The 22,088-nt window shown below is 39.4% G+C and overlaps 1 protein-coding gene and 2 long non-coding RNA genes across 17 annotated transcripts in view; 2 read left to right on the top strand and 1 right to left on the bottom strand.

Moving 5' to 3' along the window:
• Nucleotides 1-22,088, bottom strand: part of CFAP91 (cilia and flagella associated protein 91) — a 36,718-nt gene that overhangs the window by 10,896 nt on the left and 3,734 nt on the right. For 12 of the 15 annotated variants that reach the window (XR_014575474.1, XR_014575475.1, XR_014575476.1 and 9 more), the window contains 11 exons: nucleotides 21,733-21,890; nucleotides 18,948-19,031; nucleotides 17,383-17,439; nucleotides 16,312-16,493; nucleotides 15,461-15,638; nucleotides 14,982-15,139; nucleotides 14,538-14,720; nucleotides 14,285-14,427; nucleotides 8,129-8,245; nucleotides 4,393-4,464; nucleotides 2,487-2,633 (listed from right to left, as the gene is read on the bottom strand). Coding sequence is in view for 12 of the 15 variants with exons in the window: in XM_083811776.1 (XP_083667902.1) it covers nucleotides 2,487-2,633; nucleotides 4,393-4,464; nucleotides 8,129-8,245; nucleotides 14,285-14,427; nucleotides 14,538-14,720; nucleotides 14,982-15,139; nucleotides 15,461-15,638; nucleotides 16,312-16,493; nucleotides 17,383-17,439; nucleotides 18,948-19,031; nucleotides 21,733-21,890 (1,479 nt within the window). In the remaining 3 variants the exon portion in view is untranslated. Of the gene's footprint in view, nucleotides 1-2,486; nucleotides 2,634-4,392; nucleotides 4,465-8,128; nucleotides 8,246-14,284; nucleotides 14,428-14,537; nucleotides 14,721-14,981; nucleotides 15,140-15,460; nucleotides 15,639-16,311; nucleotides 16,494-17,382; nucleotides 17,440-17,566; nucleotides 17,772-18,947; nucleotides 19,032-21,732; nucleotides 21,891-22,088 lie in introns of those variants that run through there. The other 3 variants (XM_083811770.1, XM_083811771.1, XM_083811772.1) reach the window with 2 other exon arrangements.
• Nucleotides 2,930-21,874, top strand: LOC310886866. Its single transcript, XR_014575512.1, has 5 exons — nucleotides 2,930-3,977; nucleotides 5,401-5,655; nucleotides 15,027-15,161; nucleotides 20,071-20,242; nucleotides 21,737-21,874. It is a non-coding gene; the product is annotated as an uncharacterized lncRNA (long non-coding RNA).
• LOC310886858 lies at nucleotides 8,260-12,828 on the top strand. Its single transcript, XR_014575500.1, has 3 exons — nucleotides 8,260-9,324; nucleotides 9,437-9,502; nucleotides 10,785-12,828. It is a non-coding gene; the product is annotated as an uncharacterized lncRNA (long non-coding RNA).

Raw genomic sequence — 22,088 nt, 5'->3', positions numbered from 1 at the left:
GGTTTAGGAAACTACAGTTTTGAGTACGGACACATTTTTATGCTATTTTGAAGATTCACGATGTTTGTTACAGTTCAAAGCCACCTCAGTGAAATGGTACATTTTTGGTTGGACATTCACGATGCAACCAAAGTGATATAACTTGCTGAGGTAACACAGGAATTGAGAGACCCTGCTGATTTAGATATTGAGTTATTACCTAAAACTGTACAAGTTACATACTAGATGCTATCAAATTCAAAGCAACAGTAATTATATTGAGTTTGCAGATGTGCAAACAAGAACTCAAAACTCCAGGTAATGGAAAATCGTCATGTCTGTGACAAAACTGAGACCAGAGTTTGGCATTGCTGTGCCATTCACACCTTACTCCAAGCACATCATGTTTTATGGGTTTGGTATGTGTGATAGCAATCCAGAAAATGACAGGATCTATGGTACGTTCATTATCTCTGGAGCTGGCTGGGATGCTGTGCCTCTGTTGGAATAAAAGGTCAATAAGAGACTAGACTTGAGCACAGAACTCAAAGCAAGAGGTGAAAAACAGAGGTGAAATATCCCTGACAAACAGAAATAAATCAGCTTTCTTATACTGTTGTGCCATTTGCTCAATCAATGTTTCAAAAAGAAGTGGGACCGTCAGTGTTGCGTGCACCTAGAAGTGACAGTGCTTAGCCCATGGGTGTTTATGATGGAGGACAGCAATGCAGTCGCTGCATCCCCTCACAAGGAGATACCAAGGAACTAACCTGCTTCTTTCTCTTTATTGCTTAAAGTGCTGTATCTAAAACACTGTGTGAAATGCAGGAAAACAACCCAGGAACAATCCTGTCTTATGATTTTGCTATACTTCAGCTTAGCAACGTTCATCTTTGCCTATTCTATCTAGAATTTTAGTCTTCCTTACACAGAAAATATTTCTTGAAGAATGCCCCTTTTTATATTAGTAATGTCAAAAAACTGAAAAACCTGTGACCAACAAGAACTAAAGAATTGTGAAACATCAGTGACTCTAAAATAGGCACACACATAGAAAACTGCTGCACATTCATTCCAGAGTCTTAAAGTTCAAAATATTTAGATTTGAGCCTTGGATTGTGTGCCTTCAGACTGTTTTTTGATGTTTTTGTTATTGTTGTTGTTTGTTTCTTTCTTTAAAAAAAAAGAAAAAAAAAGCGAGAGCAGAGGAGGTAGATACCAGCAGAGGGGGATAGTGGCTCTCCCAGAAGAAAATTCTGAGATCAGAGGTCAGCATCTTTTACCATTTGCTCTCTCCCCTTCTCTGTGAATGGTGTTATGATGTCTGAACTGCTCTCTCCTTCACTCTTACCTGTGTTTCCAGAAGAGAGGGAGCAATTTCCAGTTCCTAATGCCTAAGGATTTAATTTTTTTTTCTTATATTCTCAGCAGATTAATGCTGTATTCTTGCATTCTACACTTGGGCTCCCTATGTATGAGGGAACATCTAGAAATGATAAACAGCAAAACACAGTCACCCCACTCCATTTTTACCGAGATCTATGGAGAAATTTTTTTGCTGTCCACCCAGCAGGAAGCAGTAATTTGACATCATCTCTGCCAGGCCAGTGGCTAGTAGATGCTGTTATCATAACATAACAGCCTGCAGAATTGCCTCACAGGTGGTCAGTGAAACACCAGAAGAGTGGTAAAAACAATACGTAAACCTGCAGAAACGTGGGAGATACTGTATATCTGAGATGCATTCAAGTCTTAACAAAATTTCTTTATGATGCATTCCAGACCAGCACCTGTCATTTGATTCATTTTGCTCTGGAAATCTGTTGCCCTCCAAGGAAATAGGATAAGAATTCGTGTCGCCGACTCTCACAAGATTCTTGGTAGAGGATGGGGCCCAGAATTTCCCTGCATTCCAGAATAGTGGCAAGTACACCATTACAGCAGCACTGCTAAGGTCTAGAAGTCTCAGTCCCTACCAGACTTACAAACTAAATCAACACTGGTTTCTTCTGTGATGCTTTATGCCTGAGGAAGAGCCTGAAGGGGTGCCAAGGTAGAAAAAGAACAGGGAAATGACACAGCAGAAACACACATTCAGTAAAACATCTGACAGGTGCAAGTGACAAGCATGTACTGTGATGCCAGGTCACAGCAACAAACGGACTGAAATGTGGGTAAACTGAGGTTCATCTAACAGTGCAGTTTGTTCAGAGCCCTGTAAATATAAATAAACAAGTACAGCCTGGGCAGCAGCTGTGGTCAGGGTGCCTCAATCTGCTCAGAGCTGCTCTGCAGGCTCTGGGGAATCTCAGAAACATTTTTAGCCCCTCGGGTGTTCAATATTTGGTCTGTGCAAACAAAGTATTTGAGTTACTTGGAGTGCTTTCTGTACTGTGGATAACAGAAAACATAAAGGAATTAAATGTTAGAGCACTGGTGCTGCTGCAAGCAAAGCGCACCCCATTAGAGGAGTATGGGGAATCAGCCTCCCCAGTTTATATGCCAACCTCGTGCATTTGCAAGTCACGCTGTTGCTGTAAGGCCCGTGTCATTTGCTCCTCTGCTTTCCGAAGCAGCTGTCCATCTTCCTGGAGTGCGTGAGTGGTGCGCAGCTCTTGGATCAGTTCCATCCGCTTCTCCTTCTCTTCAAACATCTTTTAAATAAAGTTAAGCAACCGGGCATGTTAAATGGAGAATATATTCAACATGTTTTGCCAGCAGAGCACACCCTTTTTCTCCAGGAATACAACAGAATGGCTCAGTGGGAGGGACCTACAAAGTTAAGTCCACTTCAGGGCTAACCAAAAGTTAAAGCATAGTGCTGAGGGCATTGTCTAAATGCCTCTTGAACACTGACAGCCATGGGGCATCAACCACCTCTCCCGGAAGCCTGCTCCAGTGTTTGACCACCCTCACGGGTAAGAAATTTTCCCTAATGACCCTCCCTGGTGCAGCGTCGTGCCCTTCCCATGCATCCCATCATCAGTGACAGGAGCAGAGGCCGGCACCTCCTCTGTGCTTCCCCTCCTCAGGGAGTTGCAGAGAGCCATGGGGTGGCCTCTCAGCCTCCAGGCTGCAGGGCCACCTGTTCCCAAAACCTACACTACAGCTGTGAGGTAAAGCTTGCCTAAGCCTTGCTGCATGGAAGATGAAAGTTGTGACTTTCTGCCGTGGGGTATAGATGATGCCCTGCTACAGTATCACAAAAGATTGTTGTTGTTGTTGTTGTTTGGACTCACCCAGAACTCAGACTGCTGGGATGCAGAACTGCAAAACCAATGTCAAGAGAACAGGGCAATATTCTTTTGGATATCCTGTTATACCAACCTCAGTGCCAAACCTTCCCAGTGTGAGCACTGCCCCTTTTCCTCAGACTTAAGTTAGACATCCCCTGTTTCAACATCTAATGGTCTCCGACCTTCGTTCTGAGGGAGTCCAGCAACAGTTCAAAGCAGTAAGTTGATGGGGAGGTTGTTTAAACTGCTGTTGTCCCTATTACAGGTTTATTTTTAGGAGATTCCTAAAAATTATGGGACATTTCATGACTCTCAAAAACCTTGTGGAAGTCAACAGCTTTGTAATGGACTCGAGCATCCTTCTCACAGATCACTGCAGAACTGGAGAAGTCTTGGGAAGCTTAAACTCCACCTCAAGCCACTTTCACGGTATTGCATTGTTTACTAAAGCTCAGGTCAGGGTCCCACATGGGAACACTTCACAGACATTAAACAATTAGTGCAAGAGAGAATATCAATGAGCCGGAAAGAAGCAGCAGGCTTGAAAACCCAACCCTCTGGACTGGTCTGATCAAAAGTGACAGGCTTGCTTAATGTAAACCCCCCCCAAGAAAACCCAAGAGGCATGGCTACTCAGTTAATTTTTACCTAGGCACAATTCTACTCTGCTGGAAGCAGAACAATGCGTCCTGCACTTGCTGGAAATCATGGTGGTATGTGTCAACTGCTCCACACCCAAGAATGATCAGCTCACCATCACAGGTAACTGTGAAGATGGAGTGAAATACAAGCTGTCCTGCTGGCATGTGAGAATTTTTATATGTCTGGGATCTTAATTAATAAGCATAAAGCATAATTAAGGCAAAATGTACTTACAGTCCAGATCTAGTCTAGAATTTGCTATTTGATTAATTCTACTATGAAGCATCTAATGAAACATCTGAGTGTAGGGGATGGCAGGAACAGGGAGACGCTCACAAATGTGTAGGACCTGTAACAAATTTGGGCTAGAGAGCAATGATTTCAGCCTTGAACGACTTCAGAGGACATACAGGAGGATATGCTGCATAAGCCTCATTACCCTTGATTAGTTCTGGGGAATAAAGACTGCAAACACACCTTCAATCATTCCCACCACCATTCTGAAGACAGACATCAACAAAGAGACACAAAATACCAAGTTCTGAATAGCCCTTCCTCGGAGCAACTTCTGCAGACAGATCACTGCCAGTTCTATTTCCTCTTCCTTCTGTCAAAACAAAACAAATAACCACACAATAATTAATTATTCTTTTGGAGATTGAGTGTTCTATGAATCACCCACCTAAATATCAAAAAGTCAAATTTGTATCCAATTTCTCAATTGTTTCTGAACGCTATCCTTCTAATTTCTAGGGAAAAGAAGGTAAGTCAGAATAATACACACTTCCATGTTTTGTAAAAGGTGGGGAAGTAAGTCTATGTAATCTATCCGAGATTTTAGAAGGTACTAGAGGAGTACCTAACAGTAAGGAGATATTGATGGAGAAAATGACTGTATGCATTAAAAGTACTACTTGTCGCTTGACCGAGTTGGCAAAATGAGCATCAACTACATGAATTTACAGGTCAAGACACTGAGACGATAGAAGAATTATTTAAGGAGGTGCAAGAGAGCTGTTAACCATAAAAAAAGGGATTAAAAGGCAACATATACAATTTTTCATCTGATATTTATGCCAGTGGTGACCTTTATCAGAGTAACTCAGTAAATTTAAGACTCAGAAAGTGATAGTTTAGAAGTAAAATAAATTACATTATATTGCAATTTGTCTCTTTGAGAATTTTACTGGCCTAGCATTGTGTAACTGATACCAACTTGGAAGAATGATTTAGTGTAGTGAGAAAGAGAACATGACCACATGAGAAGAAAAACAATCAAAAAAGGGCTTATTTTAAATAGAGGAACAACTGGCATTTTTTCTTGCTGAGGGGGTTTTGCTGAGTTGACAGTAGCAGGACAGGAAAGTCCATCAGCTGCCTGGGAAAGACAAAAAAATTCTAAAAAATGAAAGGAGGTTGTTGTTGTTGTTTTTTTAATAAAAAGCCTGTAAGGTCTGAATTGAAATGTGCTATTTTAGAAGTGCCAGGAAGAGTGTGGGATGAGAGAAATGGTGTAGGCTTGAATTTTTCTGCTTTTTCTTAGGTGTTGCAGATTAAGTATTCCAAAAGCATAAGGAAGCATTCCTGCCTTTCCATAACACTACCCAAGAGGAGCAAAGCAGAACGAGCCAAAGGACTGCCTTATGATATAGTGTGGTTTTTTTCCTCTGGAAAGAAGGGATGAAGTCCAGTTAGAAAGCTAAACTATACCATGTCACCTGGCAGCAGAGGTAAGTAAGGACCACAACCCCTTCAGGACAGAATTCTGGACATGGAGACTGGCACATATACTGGACAGGTAAGGCAAACTACTTCAAGATTTAGTCTAAATTTTTGTGGGGTGCAATCTTCTGTACATTGTATTGTACAGTGATGTAAATGATGGAGGAGGGCTCTGCAGAGGGGTATTCATAGGCTGGATCCATGGGCTGAGGCCAATGGATCACGAAGGCCAAGTGCCAGGTCCTGCACTTGAGGCACAACAACCCCAAGCAGCGCTACAGGCTGGGGGAAGAGTGGCTGGAAAGGTGCCCGGCAGAAAGGGACCTGGGGGTGTTGGTTGATAGCCAGCTGAACATGAGCCAGCAGTGTGCTCAGGTGGTCAAGAAGGCCAACAGCATCCTGGCTTGTATCAAAAACAGCGTGGCCAGCAGGGCTAGGGCAGTGACTGTCCCTCTGTATTTGGCTTTGGTGAGGACATGCCCTGAATAATGTGTTCAGTTTTGGGCACCTCGTTACAAGAAAGACATCAAGGTGCTGGAGTGTATCCTGAGAAGGGCAACAAAGCTGGTGAAGGGTCTAGAGAACAAGTCTTATGAGGAGCGGCTAAGGGAGGTGGGGTTGTTTGTTTAGCGTGGAGAAAAGAAGGCTCAGGAGAGACCTTACTGTAATTTACAATTACCTTAAAAGAAGTTGTAACAAGGTAGGGATCAGGCTCTTCTCCCAAGTATCAAGTGATAAGACAAGGGGAAATGGCTTCAAGTTGCACCAGGGGAGGTTTAGGTAGGATGACAGGAGAAATTTCTTTACCGAAAGGGTTGTGTGGCATTGGAATAGGCTGCCCAGGGAAGTGGTTGAGTCAACATCCCTGGAGGTCTTCAAAAAATGTGTAGATCTAGAATGAACTTAGTAGCATGGTTTAGTGGTGGATTTGTCAGTACTAGGTTAAAGGTTGGACTAGGTGATCTTAGAGGTCTTTTCCAACCTGAATGATTCTATGATTCTATGAAAAATGACTGGGGAAGAAGTGTTGAGGAGGCCTGCAGTAGTGCCTCTGTTCTCTCTACTTTCTTTCATATTCCTTGTGGTCCATGTCACCAGCCTGTCACTCTGGCATGCTTTCCTTTTGAGGTCCTCAACTCCAGCAGGAAGAAGCTGGTGAAGTTAGCAGTTGGCACTCGTATTCATAAAAGGCAGGAAGAGATGCACTAATGACAGAGAAAAGCCTTGCTATTAGTGCTTCTCACAGCCAGCTGGTAGGAGAAACCTTACCTGGATTCTGCAAGGTGGGAGATGTTACAGAGATGCTCTTCAGTGGCTGAAGTTCCCCTGATTTTACAGATGGAGCCTCACTGCAGAGATACTCTCTTTTATGTATTCACTTACAAAGATATTTGAAAATAAACCAAACATTGACAGATTTAACTTAGGTGGAATTCTGTTGTGTTGGAACTCTTTCAAAAAAAAAAAAAAACCACACAAACTGTGGTCTGTAAATAGCCTCAAAATGACTATAAGCGGGGGGATAAATCCTTCTGTTTTTTTTCATTGTAGCAATCTGCCAAACAGCTTTATCTAAATAGTGTAATCTGCCACTGCATTACAGTACCTAATACTTAGGAGTTAGTAAAACTGCTTTTTAGTGCTAGTAAAAAGCTCTTCCTGAGGAGATGTTGTTTCAGTCATCTTAAAATGGAGTGTATAAAACGTAAGACAATCATACTGCACAAGGATGGCATGGATGGTCTAATAAGACTTTCTCTCTCTTGCTTTCATGGTTGTATGACTCTTAAATTCACAAGTTTAAATAGCAATTGTGTCTGATTCTTACTGCATCATGAAAATGGTGTTAATAAGCAGACAAAGAAATCCACTGGGGCAAACACCTCTTAAGCACACTATTTCAAGAAAGGAAAAGTTGCAGCTCCTCTAAAAATTGGTTTTTTTCCTACAACATATCACAACATCTATTTACTGCTGTTCTGATCTCTGCAAAAGAATCATTTTCTGTGAACTGTCAATTAAATGGATCATGTTCATCAAAGACTGAGTCCTACATAATGATTAGAGCTTCACTCCAGCAAATTAATGAAGTGCGTGTGCAGTGCTAAGCACCCAAAGTCTCACTGACTTCAATGGGACTAAACTTAATTGCGCACTGGATTATGATAGTGTTGTCAGATCAGAAGGATGGAAGGCACTGAATAAATCCATGTTTGCAGAGGTATATGATTCTGCCTTTTTGTTCTCTAAGAACAAGGGAACAACATGTCTACTAATTTATTTCTTTACAAATAAAGCTAACTTAAGGATTTGGCCAACAGATAATGAAAGAGACTTTCATTTCTTTGGTTATTAGTATCCTTAAAGAATACACAAATAAGAGAGTCTTAAGGTGGCTGGCTATTTCTACGACAAATACAGATACACAAAGAGATAAAACTAACTTTTTTCCTTTTCTGGACATTCCTTTAACAACTTGGTAAGGAACAATCAAGGATCAACAGGAAGAAAAAAAAAATGCTAGAATCATTTCCAATCATTTCACTTACAACTGATGGTTTTTCCAGAATTGGAGTGGGGGGGCGAGGAACAGGCTTTTCTATTTTTTCAAGGAAACGAGGGGGCTTCTTTGGCTCTTTGACTTTATTCTTCTTCTCCAATAGTGCCTGCAAGAGTCATACAATTTAATCAGAACTGGGCCAGATAGAACAAGACATCAAGGCCACTCTTGCAGATGCCGACTGCTCCTGATCACACTGACTCTAGAGGGTTGAAAGTAATGTGCATTTTGCAGGCTTATGCCTTCAATTTTCTCATTTGCATATCAGTTGAAAAACTGAACAATTGCATAGGGCAAGTCACCTAAAATTAATCCAGAAGTTCTACAAACTTGATCATTACTTGTTCATTTAGTACAAACTAAAATAATACATTTTTAAAAGCAGATTGTTGGTTTTTTTTCATTTTAAAATGGGACTCTCATTGAACCGCTTAAACATTGACCCACCTGCAAGCAGAGTTAGTGGTGTCCTTGCCTTATATAACAATAAAAACATTAATCATTTTCCTATGATAGAGGTAAGATTCTTTCAAAATGTGAAAAATAGGTAGAAATAACACAGTGTAATTGCAGTTTGCATATCAATACAGAGTGGTTATAACTTTTTGCCTTTAACTGTTGGTGTAACGATTGTTTTTGTGGGTTGAAAGTGTTGTGGAGTCAGGAGGTTTTACGAAGGGAGTCAAGGTTCTGTGGTCCTTCCTCAGTGAGGTATTTTTGTATGATATACTGTTACCGCACAGGGTTGAACTAAATGATCCAGGACCCCTTCCTTGCAGAACACGTTTCGAAACTCTTCTCTGCCCCGTGGCATCCAGAGCAACTGCGTAAGTGGACTGAGGGAGAAAGGGAGACTAACTGGCCTGAGAACTTCCTTCTACTGGGAAAATCCACAAGTCTATTAAAGGCAGATTTTACCCTGCTTGCAGCTGTTTGGTGTCAGATGACAAAACTTGTCAGCCAAAGGAGTTGAAATTGCCACCTAGGCTTTGGCCACTTTAAGACATTTTCAAAGTGCTTATAGAGCCAAAGTCCTGCCAGCTGCCCGCTGCAAGCTGCTTAGAGCAAGATAATCAAATAATCTCTTCCAGCTGCATTGCAGCACCTGGCTGCTGTAGGACATTTTGCTGCAGCTTGCAAGAAAAAAGGGAAGAGAGTACATGCATCTAAACTTCCTTCAAAAATGTAATCCTACTACTGCATTGGTTGGATCTGTAGTCCTTATTACTGAAAGGACAAATGTATTCTAGCAGGGAATAGTTTATTTTCTCTTTTTTTTTTTCTTTATTTTTAACAGAGAAGGCATGCTAGAAATATATGTTCAACTACAGTATTTCATTGGGGAGGAAAACTGGAGAAAAATGTAAGGAAAAAAATCTCATGTTGAATTTCTCTCTCCAGTAACAGAAAATTGATGGCACTTGCACTGAATTTAATTGCAAAATTAATGAAATTTTGAAACTACAGTAGTCATTGTATAAAACTCTTCTTGTATATTGGAGCTGAACTTTACAGCTAGGATTATTAATGGCTCCAGAAAAGGACAGAGATTTCTAGGTGGAGGGTGTAAAATGCTTTATTACTGAAAACCTCTGAAATGGACCATGTTAATAATGCAAGAATCAAAGCCTATAAACTGCTTATAAGCCACGTGGAATGATTATAGCTGAAAAATGTTACGAGACTTTCTAAACCATTTCTTGTATTTAATGACCTTACAGCTCTCTGGTATGAAGATTATAGTACTGCTTGCTATGATTTATAAGGTGTTTTGCATGACAGGGGAAAAGTAAGAGAAAAAAACACTTGTAATTGTGATTATTTTCAAAACAGTGGCTCCTATGTTTATTAATACAATGTTGCATTCATAAGAATTTTTCTAATACCTTATCCTCTAAAAATACTTCTTGTTAACCAGAATAACAAAACGCAACCAGAATTACAACTTTTAAAGGCAGAAAAATATATGAGCGTTTCTGACAAGAGGGAATTCTTATAAAAGTAGATTTGAGAAATACTGTAGTTCCCAAAAGTGGTAAGTATTTGTGTCAGCACAAGCTTGTGCCTGCTTTCTTATCTTTATAAATTAAAAACTGGTTACCATTTGCTTTCACTAATCTGATGTTTTAAGTTATTTTACAACTTCAACATACAAAACAAAAGTATGTTTTTTACAGTAACTGTTTCTACGTAACTTAAATTACCATTTTCCAAACAGAGAGACCAGAACCGAAGAACTGCTGTACAATACTTTCTTAAAACTTTCTTAAAAAAGAAGAAAGACAAAGATGCTAAATTTCTGAACAACACACTTCAAATGGCACTGCCTACATATCATGCGTTGATTTTTCTGAGGGTAGGCTATGTTGTTTTTTTTCAGGTAGTAGGTTCAGAGTCATGGTATAATCTGATAGGATTGGACAGTGAAGGACCAGCTAAATCTTCCAACTTATTTTCATTTTCCTGGTGAAAGCAGTGAACAGGAAATGGCACCCCTGCTTTTGGCCATACATTTTAGCTTTTCTGCTGGCTTCTGATGGAAGCAGAACTCTTGACAGGATAGTGGCTTGAGAAACAACTCTCCGTTCACATAAATAATTCCTTAGATTTCTTCATTATCTTCTCTTTAATCTTCTTTTTCACAGGACAGTGTGTATATTTTCATGTATAGCACACAGTATATGGACACGTGTCTCTTCCTTCCTTTTTGCCCGTGAATGAGGAAGGTGAGATCACCAAGGACAGAGTGAGTACCTACTTTGCAATGCAGCATGGCTGCTGCATCTTGGCTGATCGAGACTGACATAATAGCTCCTAGAGCTTGTCTGAGCATGAGCCAACTAAAACTGTGCTGGAGATCTGTTCTTGATGAAGTAACTGCTTGAACAGGTTTTCCTGCTCTTTGAAGCTGGCACAGATTTTCTTCAGAGATATTCTTGGCCCTCCTATTTCTCTGCCTCCTTCCAGCAACAGGATGAAGAACATAGACGTGATGAGAGTTGCACTTAATGCTGAGGTGAGAGATTATTTGTTCTGACATCATCTGGATCCAGCACTTTGAAACCACCTGACACTTCATCCCCACCTTGAGTCACCAGAGCATCACAGGGTTGGCTTGAACTCATGTATTGTTCTGCACTGGGATTTCTTCTAGTCGCTCCTCTGTTCCTTGATGTATTCAGTTCCCTAGCTGCTTTTCTTTCCTAGTAATTTGCTGTATCAGTACACTATCTCTTTCTTGAACTAAATTAATGCCTTGGATTTTCACTTAAGGCTGTCTATATAATGGCTCACTTATACTGCTTTAATCACTATAATCTGTGCTGGCTAAGAACTGGCTTTCCTTGTTCTTTTAAAGATCTGGCTTAAGATACAGCTCATTGTTTTTACTGTAAATCATAAGTCACCCCTGTTTCTGCCATGTTCTCTTGTTTTAGAGAAGTATTCAAAGAATACTGAGCATACATAATACTCCTGCAAAAGGATTCAGGATACTCCTCTAAAATCACTTCTTTTTTGATTAGTTTCAAGTCTGGAAGAAGCTATTATTCTCAAGAGGACACATCCTTTTTATAGTTCTTTGGATCATCTCTTGTCCCTTTCTACAGCCTCTAACCTCAGGGAAACTCTCAGTATGGTAAACCAAGAGGTAAACAATGAGGAGGACTAGGCCATCTTGCCACTCATTTTGCCAGAGAAGCATGCCTTGGAAATTTCCTGTATTAAAATGATTTCTTCTGATGCTAAGGTCTAGCATTCCTCCTCTGTTTGCTACCTTCTTCCACAGATTAACCAGGGAAAACCAAGAAGCTCATTCCAAAGCCAGATGACTGTGCACTCTGAATTTTCTAGAGTTCTGCTTCATTTCCAGCATTATGGGAGAAAATGTCTAGATTGAGTGCTAGGACAGTACTCAAAAGAGGCTTTTGAAGAGATAACTGGTCTAGCTGCTAAGCTACAGAAATAATGCAAAGCAACACAGCCCTTCTCAGATGATCTCTAATTGCCTGCTTTAAACCTCTTTCATGCTGTTTGTGCCAGAGGAGGCTGTTGGCAGGATTGGGACTGCTTATGCCAAGTGGTCAGGCAGCTGTCCTCTCAAGTGGTAAATTCTGTTAAGTCAAGTACTCTGCAGCCTTTACTGCCCGCTTCTTGACAGCACCTGTAGCTAACGAGGTGGACCTGTCAGAGAGGCTCTGCTAAGCCAGAACGTGCTACAGCTGCCAAACTTGAGAAGAAAAAGACTCTGCCCAGAGAAGCAATCAGCAGCGTAACCACAGAGCTTAAGAGCTAACTAGGGCAGTAATACTTGCAGACCCGTAAGCTGACTGTTATGATAAAACTGTTTCTTTTCTTGTTGCTCTGAGCAGAAAATCTGTTTAAATCTAACAATGGCTGAGGCAGTCTGGGTCTTCAGCAGTGTCACTACCTTCTGCATCTCTGAATTGACCAGTTTGGTGACTACTTCTGTATATCTAAAATTAGTAGTTAAATGTTGCACAGTGGATTTATTATCTTTATCTGCAAAGGAAATGTTTTGCAATTTTAAAAGAACATACGTTTTGCCTTTTTGTGGAGGTGAAATGAGTATTTGTTATACTAGTCCCTCAGATGGTATAAATCAAGGTATGATTTATACCAACCAAATGATTGATTACAGAAGAAAATAGCCAGTATTGTCTGCTTTTGTTCAGCATTCCATTCTCTTTGGCTATCAATTTTTCTTTGAAGAGACATTATTACATAAACAGCCAGCATTAGGGCATACTTCTTATCAGTAACTACAGTTTAGACACTCCACTGTGGTCTTTCAAACCATGAAAAGTATTTTGAACAAACAAAATACAATTGTAATTGGATTTCAGCCCTGAAAGCACAGGCTAACATCCTGCTGCCTATGAGAGCTGCCACAAGTGTCATGATCATGACTATATATAGTCACTACTTTGATTTTACATGAAAAGCACCCAAACTCAAAGCGCTTCAATAGTGCTGTGTCATCTTCTCTAAATCTTTAGTGAACCAACATCCTTAGTTCTTGAACACTTCCTGTAGCACTCAATATTTTCCTTGAAAAGTTCCCTTCTGAAAAATAATCAGATGCAATGCTTCATCTTTTACAAGACCCAGTGGAATTTAAATTTGAAATAATATTGTGTTTTCAGAAAAAGATTTAAATCTAACATTCATTAGCAGAAAGTCACTGTCTGTATCGAGTATTATTAAATTACACTAAAACAAGAAAGCTATACGCATAATTTCCAATTATGAAATACTTCTTTACTAAAGAAAGTGTAAGTGAAAGTTGCCCAGCTTTACAAATGAAATTAGTATTTTTCAGAGATGCATCATCGAGCAAGAATAGGCTTGATTTTAAAGAAAGGTAACCCTCAACAGGATCATAAAGAGCACACTTAAAAATACATGCAATTTACAAATATTGTGATTGTAGATGCAAATGAGGCACTTCTTTCCTCAGTGGTTAATTGCATATATGGGCACCTCATCTGCATGAACAGTTGTGATAAATTAAGATATGCAAAACATTATGGTCATGTTTGCAAATCAGATACTGTTGTTAGGGAACAAGAGTGATATGCAGCCCGTATTCTGATCCAATTTCATGAGTGGGGTCATTTTAATAATTCTTTGCTGCAGGTGTTTTTACAATAGGTACTTAGAATGTATGTTTTAAAAATGTAAAGAGTTTTTGAATATGACTCCAGATTTGATTTCCTTATTTATTAGTAGTTTGACAGTGCAACAAGCAGGCCTACCACACATGCATGGGAGAAAAGGGAATGAGCTAATGGCAGGAGACAATTTCTAAGTGACATAGTATGTTCTAGTCCAGATACTTGATCTGTAGTGATACAGAAACAGCTATACTTGTTTTCTATAAGGCTGGACAGAAGCACAGATGTTTGGGAGACAGAGTACTGACAGACTGTGTTCCAGAGCAGTGCTGTTCATGCCTGCAACAGTCCGATTGTCTGATGTGTTGTCCTTCAAGTTGTCTTATAGAAAATATGAATTTAGCACAGCAAATTGGAAGAAAGCTTACATGTGTATCTTCCCCAAAGCATCTCTGAACAGTTCAAACCTGAGAGGAACTGACATTCTGCTGCTGGATACAGCTCCATACCTGGTGAACCTGTGCCAGCTCCACCTCTAGTCTTGCTGATCTTTTAATAAATCCAGTCTTAGTAGTAGTGTACTTAGGCTTTGGAGCTTTAATCTCAGCCTGGGTGACAGAATGTGGGAGAGCTGCTTCCAGTTCACACAGTCCTAAGAGACAAAAAGAATGACTAACTAATGAAGCGATGGAGAAAAATTTCGGTTCTGTTAACATTTTTAATAAATACGTCATAAAAACTAAATCTTCCGAAATGCCTTACCTGCAAAGGTGTTAAGATAGAAGTTTTTTACAACAAAGCGTTCAGAATGGTTGTCTGGGAAATAACCAATCCTAGATAAAGGAGCATATGTTTGCGATGCAAAGTCAGTATACTCTTTGATGATATCTCGTCTCTCCAGTTTCCCCATCACATTCTTCCTCTTAGCTATCAGTTTCCTAAGCACTACAAAGGAAACACATATTTAAGAAGTTTCTTCATACAAATAATTCTTAAAAGCCTCATCTTTAGAAATTCACAAAGGTTCTTGCTGGGTAATACAAAATATAAGCTGTTTGACAGAACAAATGCTGGCCATGCATATCTATATTGTGGCTGCGAACTGTTTCATCTTCAATAAAGACTGCAATTTTCTGTCTTCTACAGATAGAAAGGGCTTGTTTGAAAACTGTCTTGTATTGCCCTCTCCCTGGTTTTCAAACTTACTCTGTACAAAGTCATGCTGAATCTTTTTCATTTTCTCTTTTTTAGCCTTCTGATGATTTTGCCAGTGGTCATCCAAGCGTTTGGCATCTAGCTCATTCTGTTTCTCCTGTAGCCTCTGCAGCAGCTTCTTTAAGACTCTCAGTCGAATCTCCTGCAACCTGCAAGGAAAAGAAAGGCCAGGTATGATTTAAAGCATTTTGCAGTGTTCTGTGCAATGCTGTCATCATCAAATCCCACATACCACTACTTTACAGACAGTTCATACTGCATATTTCATATTTAATCTTTCATTTTGAAAAGTGAAAAACTGTTGTGGTAGCAGTCTCTAATATTGAATTTATCAAAAATATTCCTTGGGAAAATCAGGGGATTTTCACAGAAATCACAGGTGTGTACCCTCCGACCAATCCCCTAAACCTTCTTGTTTATTCTCTGTTGGGGTGATAACGAAAATAAATAGTGTATAGCTGGACTCCTACTTTTCTATTTCCTGTTCTCTAAAGGCCCACTCCTTCCTCTCCATATCATCCATCATTTTCCTCCTCTTCGCAATTTGTGAGGCATTGTCCATGGCTGGAAGAGTTGCTTCCCACGCACGTTTTTCCCAGGCACGTTCAATCATCTCCACCTCGGCTAGTCCTGCTGGTAGCCCCCGACCTTACAAGGACAAGAAGTAGTAGCTCTTTAGAAGAATTGTGAATCCACCAGTACACTAAGCTTTTAGAGGGCTTCATGGGCACATGCTCATATGTTATACCAATGCAGAACGGTCAATAATCAGAAGTAAATACTTCTAAGGCTGGTGAAATTCTACAAAATGAGTGAAGGTTGGACCTACAGTTACTGTAGCTTAGCTGACATTAACACTAGCTCTTCATTCCTCTACAGCAGGCTGGAAAGGAGGACATTTTCTGAGAATGGACACTTTCTTTGGCATGTCCAGTACCCATCACTATTGCAGGTGGAACCCTGGGACATGAGGATCACAGGCTGTGTTTTGGGGCAGCAGCGTTCTTACTGTTTTCTTTCTGATGTCGAACTCAGAACAGCTGAGGAACATCAGATAAATGAAAAAGTGCTATTAGTAAAACATACAACCTTTTAATTTTGAGTGATCTCAAAACTCTTTATGAAATGCCTCAGAATAGCATTATTAAGCAGGTAAATATCACACATATTTTAAAAATAGCTAAAATAATCTGCCCTAAAGGAAGACAGCAATGGTCTACCAAAGCCAACAATAGACTTGAAACCTGATACTGAATAAAAGAGAACATCCTGCTACAGCGGGCATGCAATTGTTATAATTTATCTTGATTTCACAACTCACCCCAAGTGAGAGTAGCAAGTGTCAGAAGTTCAGGGACTGAGCCACTGGGAACTACATATTCAGGGGAATAGGGATCCGTTTGGGCTTCACCATCCCTGTAATCTGTCTGTGTGCCCAAAGTTCGTAACTTGGGACCAAAGATCTTGCTGTCTCTTGTAGCTGAAAGGATAAAGGGCTCTGTCCTAAAAAGAAATGCAATACGGAAGAACATTTGTCACATTCATTTAAAAGAAGAAAACAAATCAGAAATGTTGCACTAAGTTAAAGGTAAGATATTCAGTTGTGTTGTTTTATCTTATCATTGCTCTCATTGATGTTAACTCCATTATCTTTAGTAAAAGCAGACCAAGACAACACTGAGTCCTTTGAAAGCTCTCTCCTTAGGAAAGCAATCCAGAAATCTTCCTACTTCAGCTCTCCTGAATTTTTACACACAAATCTTCCCTATGTATCCATTATAAGGCATTGCTTTTAATAGGCACAAAAAACTAATGGTTGAGTATAAAATGAAGGAGGACTGTTCACTTAACTTACGTGTCTGCTTTTCCAACATTTCCAGAACAAAACTCAGTTCCGACTTAAGCACATGCAACTATAGATCCTACTACAAACTGAATGTGCTTATGTTTTCTTAAAATTTGATTCCCACTGAAAACGGGGATCAGGCTATCACATTAGACTATATCATGGATGCTCTATATCATTGAACAGTATTGCAACTATCACAGGCATTGTAATAAAATATCAGAAGAATTTGCAACTATATTGCTGTATTGGAGAATCATCTGTATCAGCTTCTCTTGGCTTTCTGCTTCAGGCCTTGTAATCATAACATACGTGACACACACCTCTTTTACCCAGAAAGCACTACTTACCCGCTTCAAGCCAATTCTGAACCATGCAGTCACCTGTTTCTCCAGGAATTCTCAACGCTGAACAAACTCTACCTCTTAATGAGTTTTCCTGTTGTTCATTATGAAAACTGTTGATCACCAACTAAATAGTTAAGCAATCATTTTCTGGTGAGATGTGACACATTACAACAGTGTTGTTCCATAAGTCAGTACTTACATTTCCATTGCATAACAAACGTTTGGTGGAAGTAGCTTATTAGAAGGGATGAGAGGTCTGAAAAGAGAGAACACAGAGGTAAGACAACAGCCATGAGGCACAAAAGATGGTTACAATTTAGAAAAACTGCAGTGTAACTTCACTGAAATTAGTGGATTGATTTTCCACAACTCCAGTTCTGTACCTGCATGTTGCGCCTGAATATTAAAGAATTATTTCACAGATAACGAGCCACAGGTAACACTTCAACAGCAGGAGTACTATTCCTTTGACAAAGAAGGAAAAAAAATATATTTTCTCATTCTAAAAACTTGATTTTCCCTTCAGCTTTTGATATTGGTCTACTTATGGTATTAGAGCAATTACAATAGTCTGTGCTGTGCTAGAAGTGGGGAGTCACATATAAGGCAAACTAAATTCAGTGATTTTCAGCAGGATGGAGATCCTGGACACCAGTAGACTACTTGCAAATGGTCCATTAGAAGAAACTTAAGAAGTAGGCCTACTGTATTTGTTGTACAATGATCTACGCTAAGACTGGACACAAAGGAAAAGTATTCATACTAAGAATTCCTCCTTAAGAATTCCTATGGTTTGTATATTGCTGTTCCATATCAATTTTGCTTAGTCTCTGAGAGACTTAAAATATATTACGACTGGAAAAATTTACAAGTCTACAATTTGGAAAAGGTGGAAAACCAATGTCTTGTATTATGTTTTTAAACATACAGTTTTCAGAAAAGAGATATGCTTTGTATTTACAGTCAAGATTGAATGGAATTTATAAAGAACAGCTAATTGAGTAGGAATACTTTCTTTCTGATTCCCCCCTTAACATATAATTCTTTATTTTCCTTTTCTAAAGTAACCAGATGAACTAAAAACTTTGAAATAACAAAAGCTGTGCATGAGACTTTTTGCAAGTGACCTAGTCCAGTTTCTCAAGGTCTTTTACCTGTCCTCCTCCAAAGAGTAAATGTCTATGTTATAGATAAGTCAACCTAACATCAAGCTCCCATCAGGAGTGGACCCTATTAGAGCTGACCTATCAGACCCTACTATTGTACCTGGCAGCATTCAGTTCTGCATGTGAACTCTTTTTTTAAAGACACAGTATGTTGCCACATAAGATAAAGATGTAAAACTTCTCTAAGACTGTTAATTCACTGTGCCAGAATTACTCTTGATGAGTTTATTAGCCTGAGTTTTGATGCTTCAGAGAAGTCTACATTTAGAAACAGGTATTTCAATGTGTTTGGGATTGGAATTCTTTGCTGCTTGTACAGAAATGTCCTGAGAACCTTATGCTCATGAGGTTGCTGCTTACGTCTTGCTACACTTCCAGTTGGAATTGCAAAACAAGACAGTAATTAGAAGTTAGTTTTGAGTGTGCTCACAAAATTTTGTATACGTTTTATTAATTATTTGACTTACTTAGACTTATTTATGGTTTGATCTTTTCAGGGTAGCTTTTTTTTTTAAAGGCTATGGCATTTATTTAGGTGCACTTTAAACTTCAAAAAAGCAAGCTTCTGAACTCTGTTTCAAATCAGGTCATTCCTTACCGTGCAAAATATTTGTAACGATTCCTTCCACTGACTTCAGGATCTTCATACACGATTTGGGGTATTTGAAGAGAAGGCTGACCTCTAAAAGTCAGAATACAGGATTCTTTACTATCACTTAAGAAGTACATTCAGATCAGTTTTTTTTTCTTTTTTTTTTTCTTATGCTTCATTACTTATTTTTTATCTCTACTTCTCTGGTTGCACAATCAAAACATACACATTACAAATTCTACAAAATCCCCATACCTATGCAAGCACTTATATTTGGCTTTTTTCATACTTGCTATAGAAATAGCAAGACAGTTTTACACTTTATTTATGTTCCTTCCAGTGCATGGGCAAAGATGGTCATTGTCTGTCTTTAATAAAACTTCCTTATGTGCTTGGCATGCCAAGGACTGTCCACTTGAACTGTGGGGGGCAAGCTCATTTCCATAAGAGTGAAAAACTTTCCATAACACAAAATATGCAGAAAGCAGTATAGTGAACAAAGTGGAAGACCACCATTTGCTACCTTTCAAAAAGTAGCTAAAAAGATTTTGAGCAACTGTGAAAAAACTTAAAATCAGCAATTTCAATTTCAATTATCCAATACAGGAGGAAAAAATATGCTGAGACTAGTGCATCTTTTCCAAGAACAGTCTGTCTTCATTTTTTCCCCATCTTTCCCCACAAAGCATGTAGACTGTTTAATTTTTTCACTATAACATCTTGGATTTCTTTGTTGTAAACTTTTGGATAACCATGAGGTCTACAGAGGCAATCAGTGAGAGAATGGGTAGAACTCAGTTCGTTGAAAGCTATGCATCAGGACTGCTATTTGATTTCACAACTACTTCATACTACAATCTTACTCTTCTCAACCTGCAAGCTCGTTAAAACCAAGAAAGTTATTTAAAGAAAAGTCCATGTCATGCTATTAAGGTAAATCCTTCCCTTAAGTTGCACATAAGGCCAGTGCTGAAGGTCATGTTTTCCTAAGACCATTCTTGGCAACTTGTAAGAATCCTGACTTCAAATGTATGGGATTCTGTGTACTGGAGTTTGTTACTGTTGACCGATTTTAAATAGAGGCATATTTACAGAGATAAAGTTAATAATACATAATGTTGCTCAACAGCTGCGATGAAAACAGAGGACCACATACTGAGATCAACTGCCTTCAAAGACCTCATGTAAGCCCTGTGAGCTGTGATGTGGAACTTGGGGAGCCAACTGTATGGTTACCAACTACAGCAGAGCCTGAAGAGAGATAAGCCTTAACCTCATGTGACAGACAGTTTACTGCCAAGGTAAGCTTAAAGTCATCTCTTCCCAGCACTTTCCGTCATAACATGTAACAAAATAGAGGGGAAGGGTTTGGGATGCGGTGCAGTAACATGAGATACTTGCTCAGCACTAATTAACCTATTACTGTAAAGTCATGTTTGTAATTCAAATGAGTTAACTGAGCTGATGGCTTGTTCCAGTAGTGGTCTCTAGGTATTAGTGTTCCTTTGTCCAGATGGATTTGTTTCACTCAGCACAGGTGGGCACTTATTTTTATGATCTAACTTTATTAGCATAAGCTGTTCATCCTATTATGATATAGTTATAGGCACAATGGGAACCCAGTGAAACAGCCCCTTTTATTCCACAGATCCTGCCTCAGATCCTGCCTCTTCCATGTCCTTGACTTGTATTTGCTGACTTTGCTGAAATAAATGAGCATTTACTCATGATAACCTTGCAGAAGCAATACAAATACTGCAAAGACAGCTGGAAAATATTCTATCTTCTGTATCAGCAACACTGTCACTCAGTGCAGGTTGAAAAAGAGGGGATGTATTTCTCACCTTTTGTTAATTGCAAGATACTTTGCAAATACATGTTGCTGAAATGTAATTTTAAAGCAGCTAAGGTGTCAATTAAGTTCCTGTTACAGAATAACAGGCAAAATGGAAGAAGCCACTGAGGTTTGCATGTGCTGGGGACAGTTTGAACTGCTGAAATTAACAAAGAAAAAAAATTCCAAAATTATTAATTTATCGTAGAAACAAAAAGCATATGCTTTTGAAACTGAACAGAAACACATGTGAAATACTTAGTTATCACTCAAACATTCTTGATTATTGTCTGGCAAATGGTAAAACTCAGTTCACAACAATATCAGAGAACACACCATATGAAAAGTCCATGGTCTAAAGTTAGCTAGGCAAGAAAAAAAAATCGGAAAACAACTAGTTAGGCTGGTGCCTGCAGTCTTGAATACAGCTCTAAGAGGACTCCTAAAGATGCATGGTGTGGCAAAACACATAAATGATTGCTTAAATATTTGCTGAATCAGAAACGTAAATTGCAATGCCAGAAGAAAGTTCATATAAGAAACCCCTGAACTAAAAATGTGGTGCCCTAGTTAAAGCCCCATACTCGCTTGAATGTGCAGCAAAAGCAATCCAGCCAGCTGCAACTTCATGGGACTAAAAGGAAACAGCTACCACTGAAGTAACACACATGAGCCACTGAAGTCTTTGTAACTTGTCTGGTCTATAAGAGATTGAAATAACTCTCTCCACTTTGCCGGCAACCGTTGCAGAGCAGATAGCACAAGGATGAAGGAATGTGTAACATCCACCCTATAAGAAACAGATGGGCAAACATACTCCACAACAGCTGCAATCTCTTAATTTCAAGGGAAATATAAGTAGGAGCAAATTGCAGTCATCTCCACTTCAGTGTGTAAGGGTTTTTGTTGTTTTTGTTTGCATGTGTATTTTAAATTATCCAACCATGGAACACTTACACAGCAAGCTGCTGAAGAGCCTCCAGGCGCTGCTGAGCCCTCCCTCTCCATCTTCGGTCAATGAATGGAGGCACTGGATCTTTGCCGTCCAAGCACAGACTGTAGCCCGGGAAACGGATCAAGCTACTAAACATACTTGTGAAAATTGGTACCTTTACCTAGTGTTTGTGTGGACACAAAGAAGGAGGATCAGTGATTTAGTGATTTCAAATAGCATCAAAGAGATCAGAATTTTAGCTGATGCTGGTAACTATATGCATATGAGCCGCCCATAGAAAAGCTTGGTGTTATTTGCAGGACATTTGGGATGAGGAAAGAAGGTGGCATACATATGTTAATGATGTCAGCTGGTTAGA

This window comes from Anser anser (genome assembly GCF_964211835.1).
Source record: "Anser anser genome assembly, chromosome: 1".
In the NCBI taxonomy this organism is placed as follows: domain Eukaryota; kingdom Metazoa; phylum Chordata; class Aves; order Anseriformes; family Anatidae; genus Anser; species Anser anser.
Note: the sequence above shows the minus strand (reverse complement) of the source record. Positions and strands in the feature narration are given on the sequence as shown.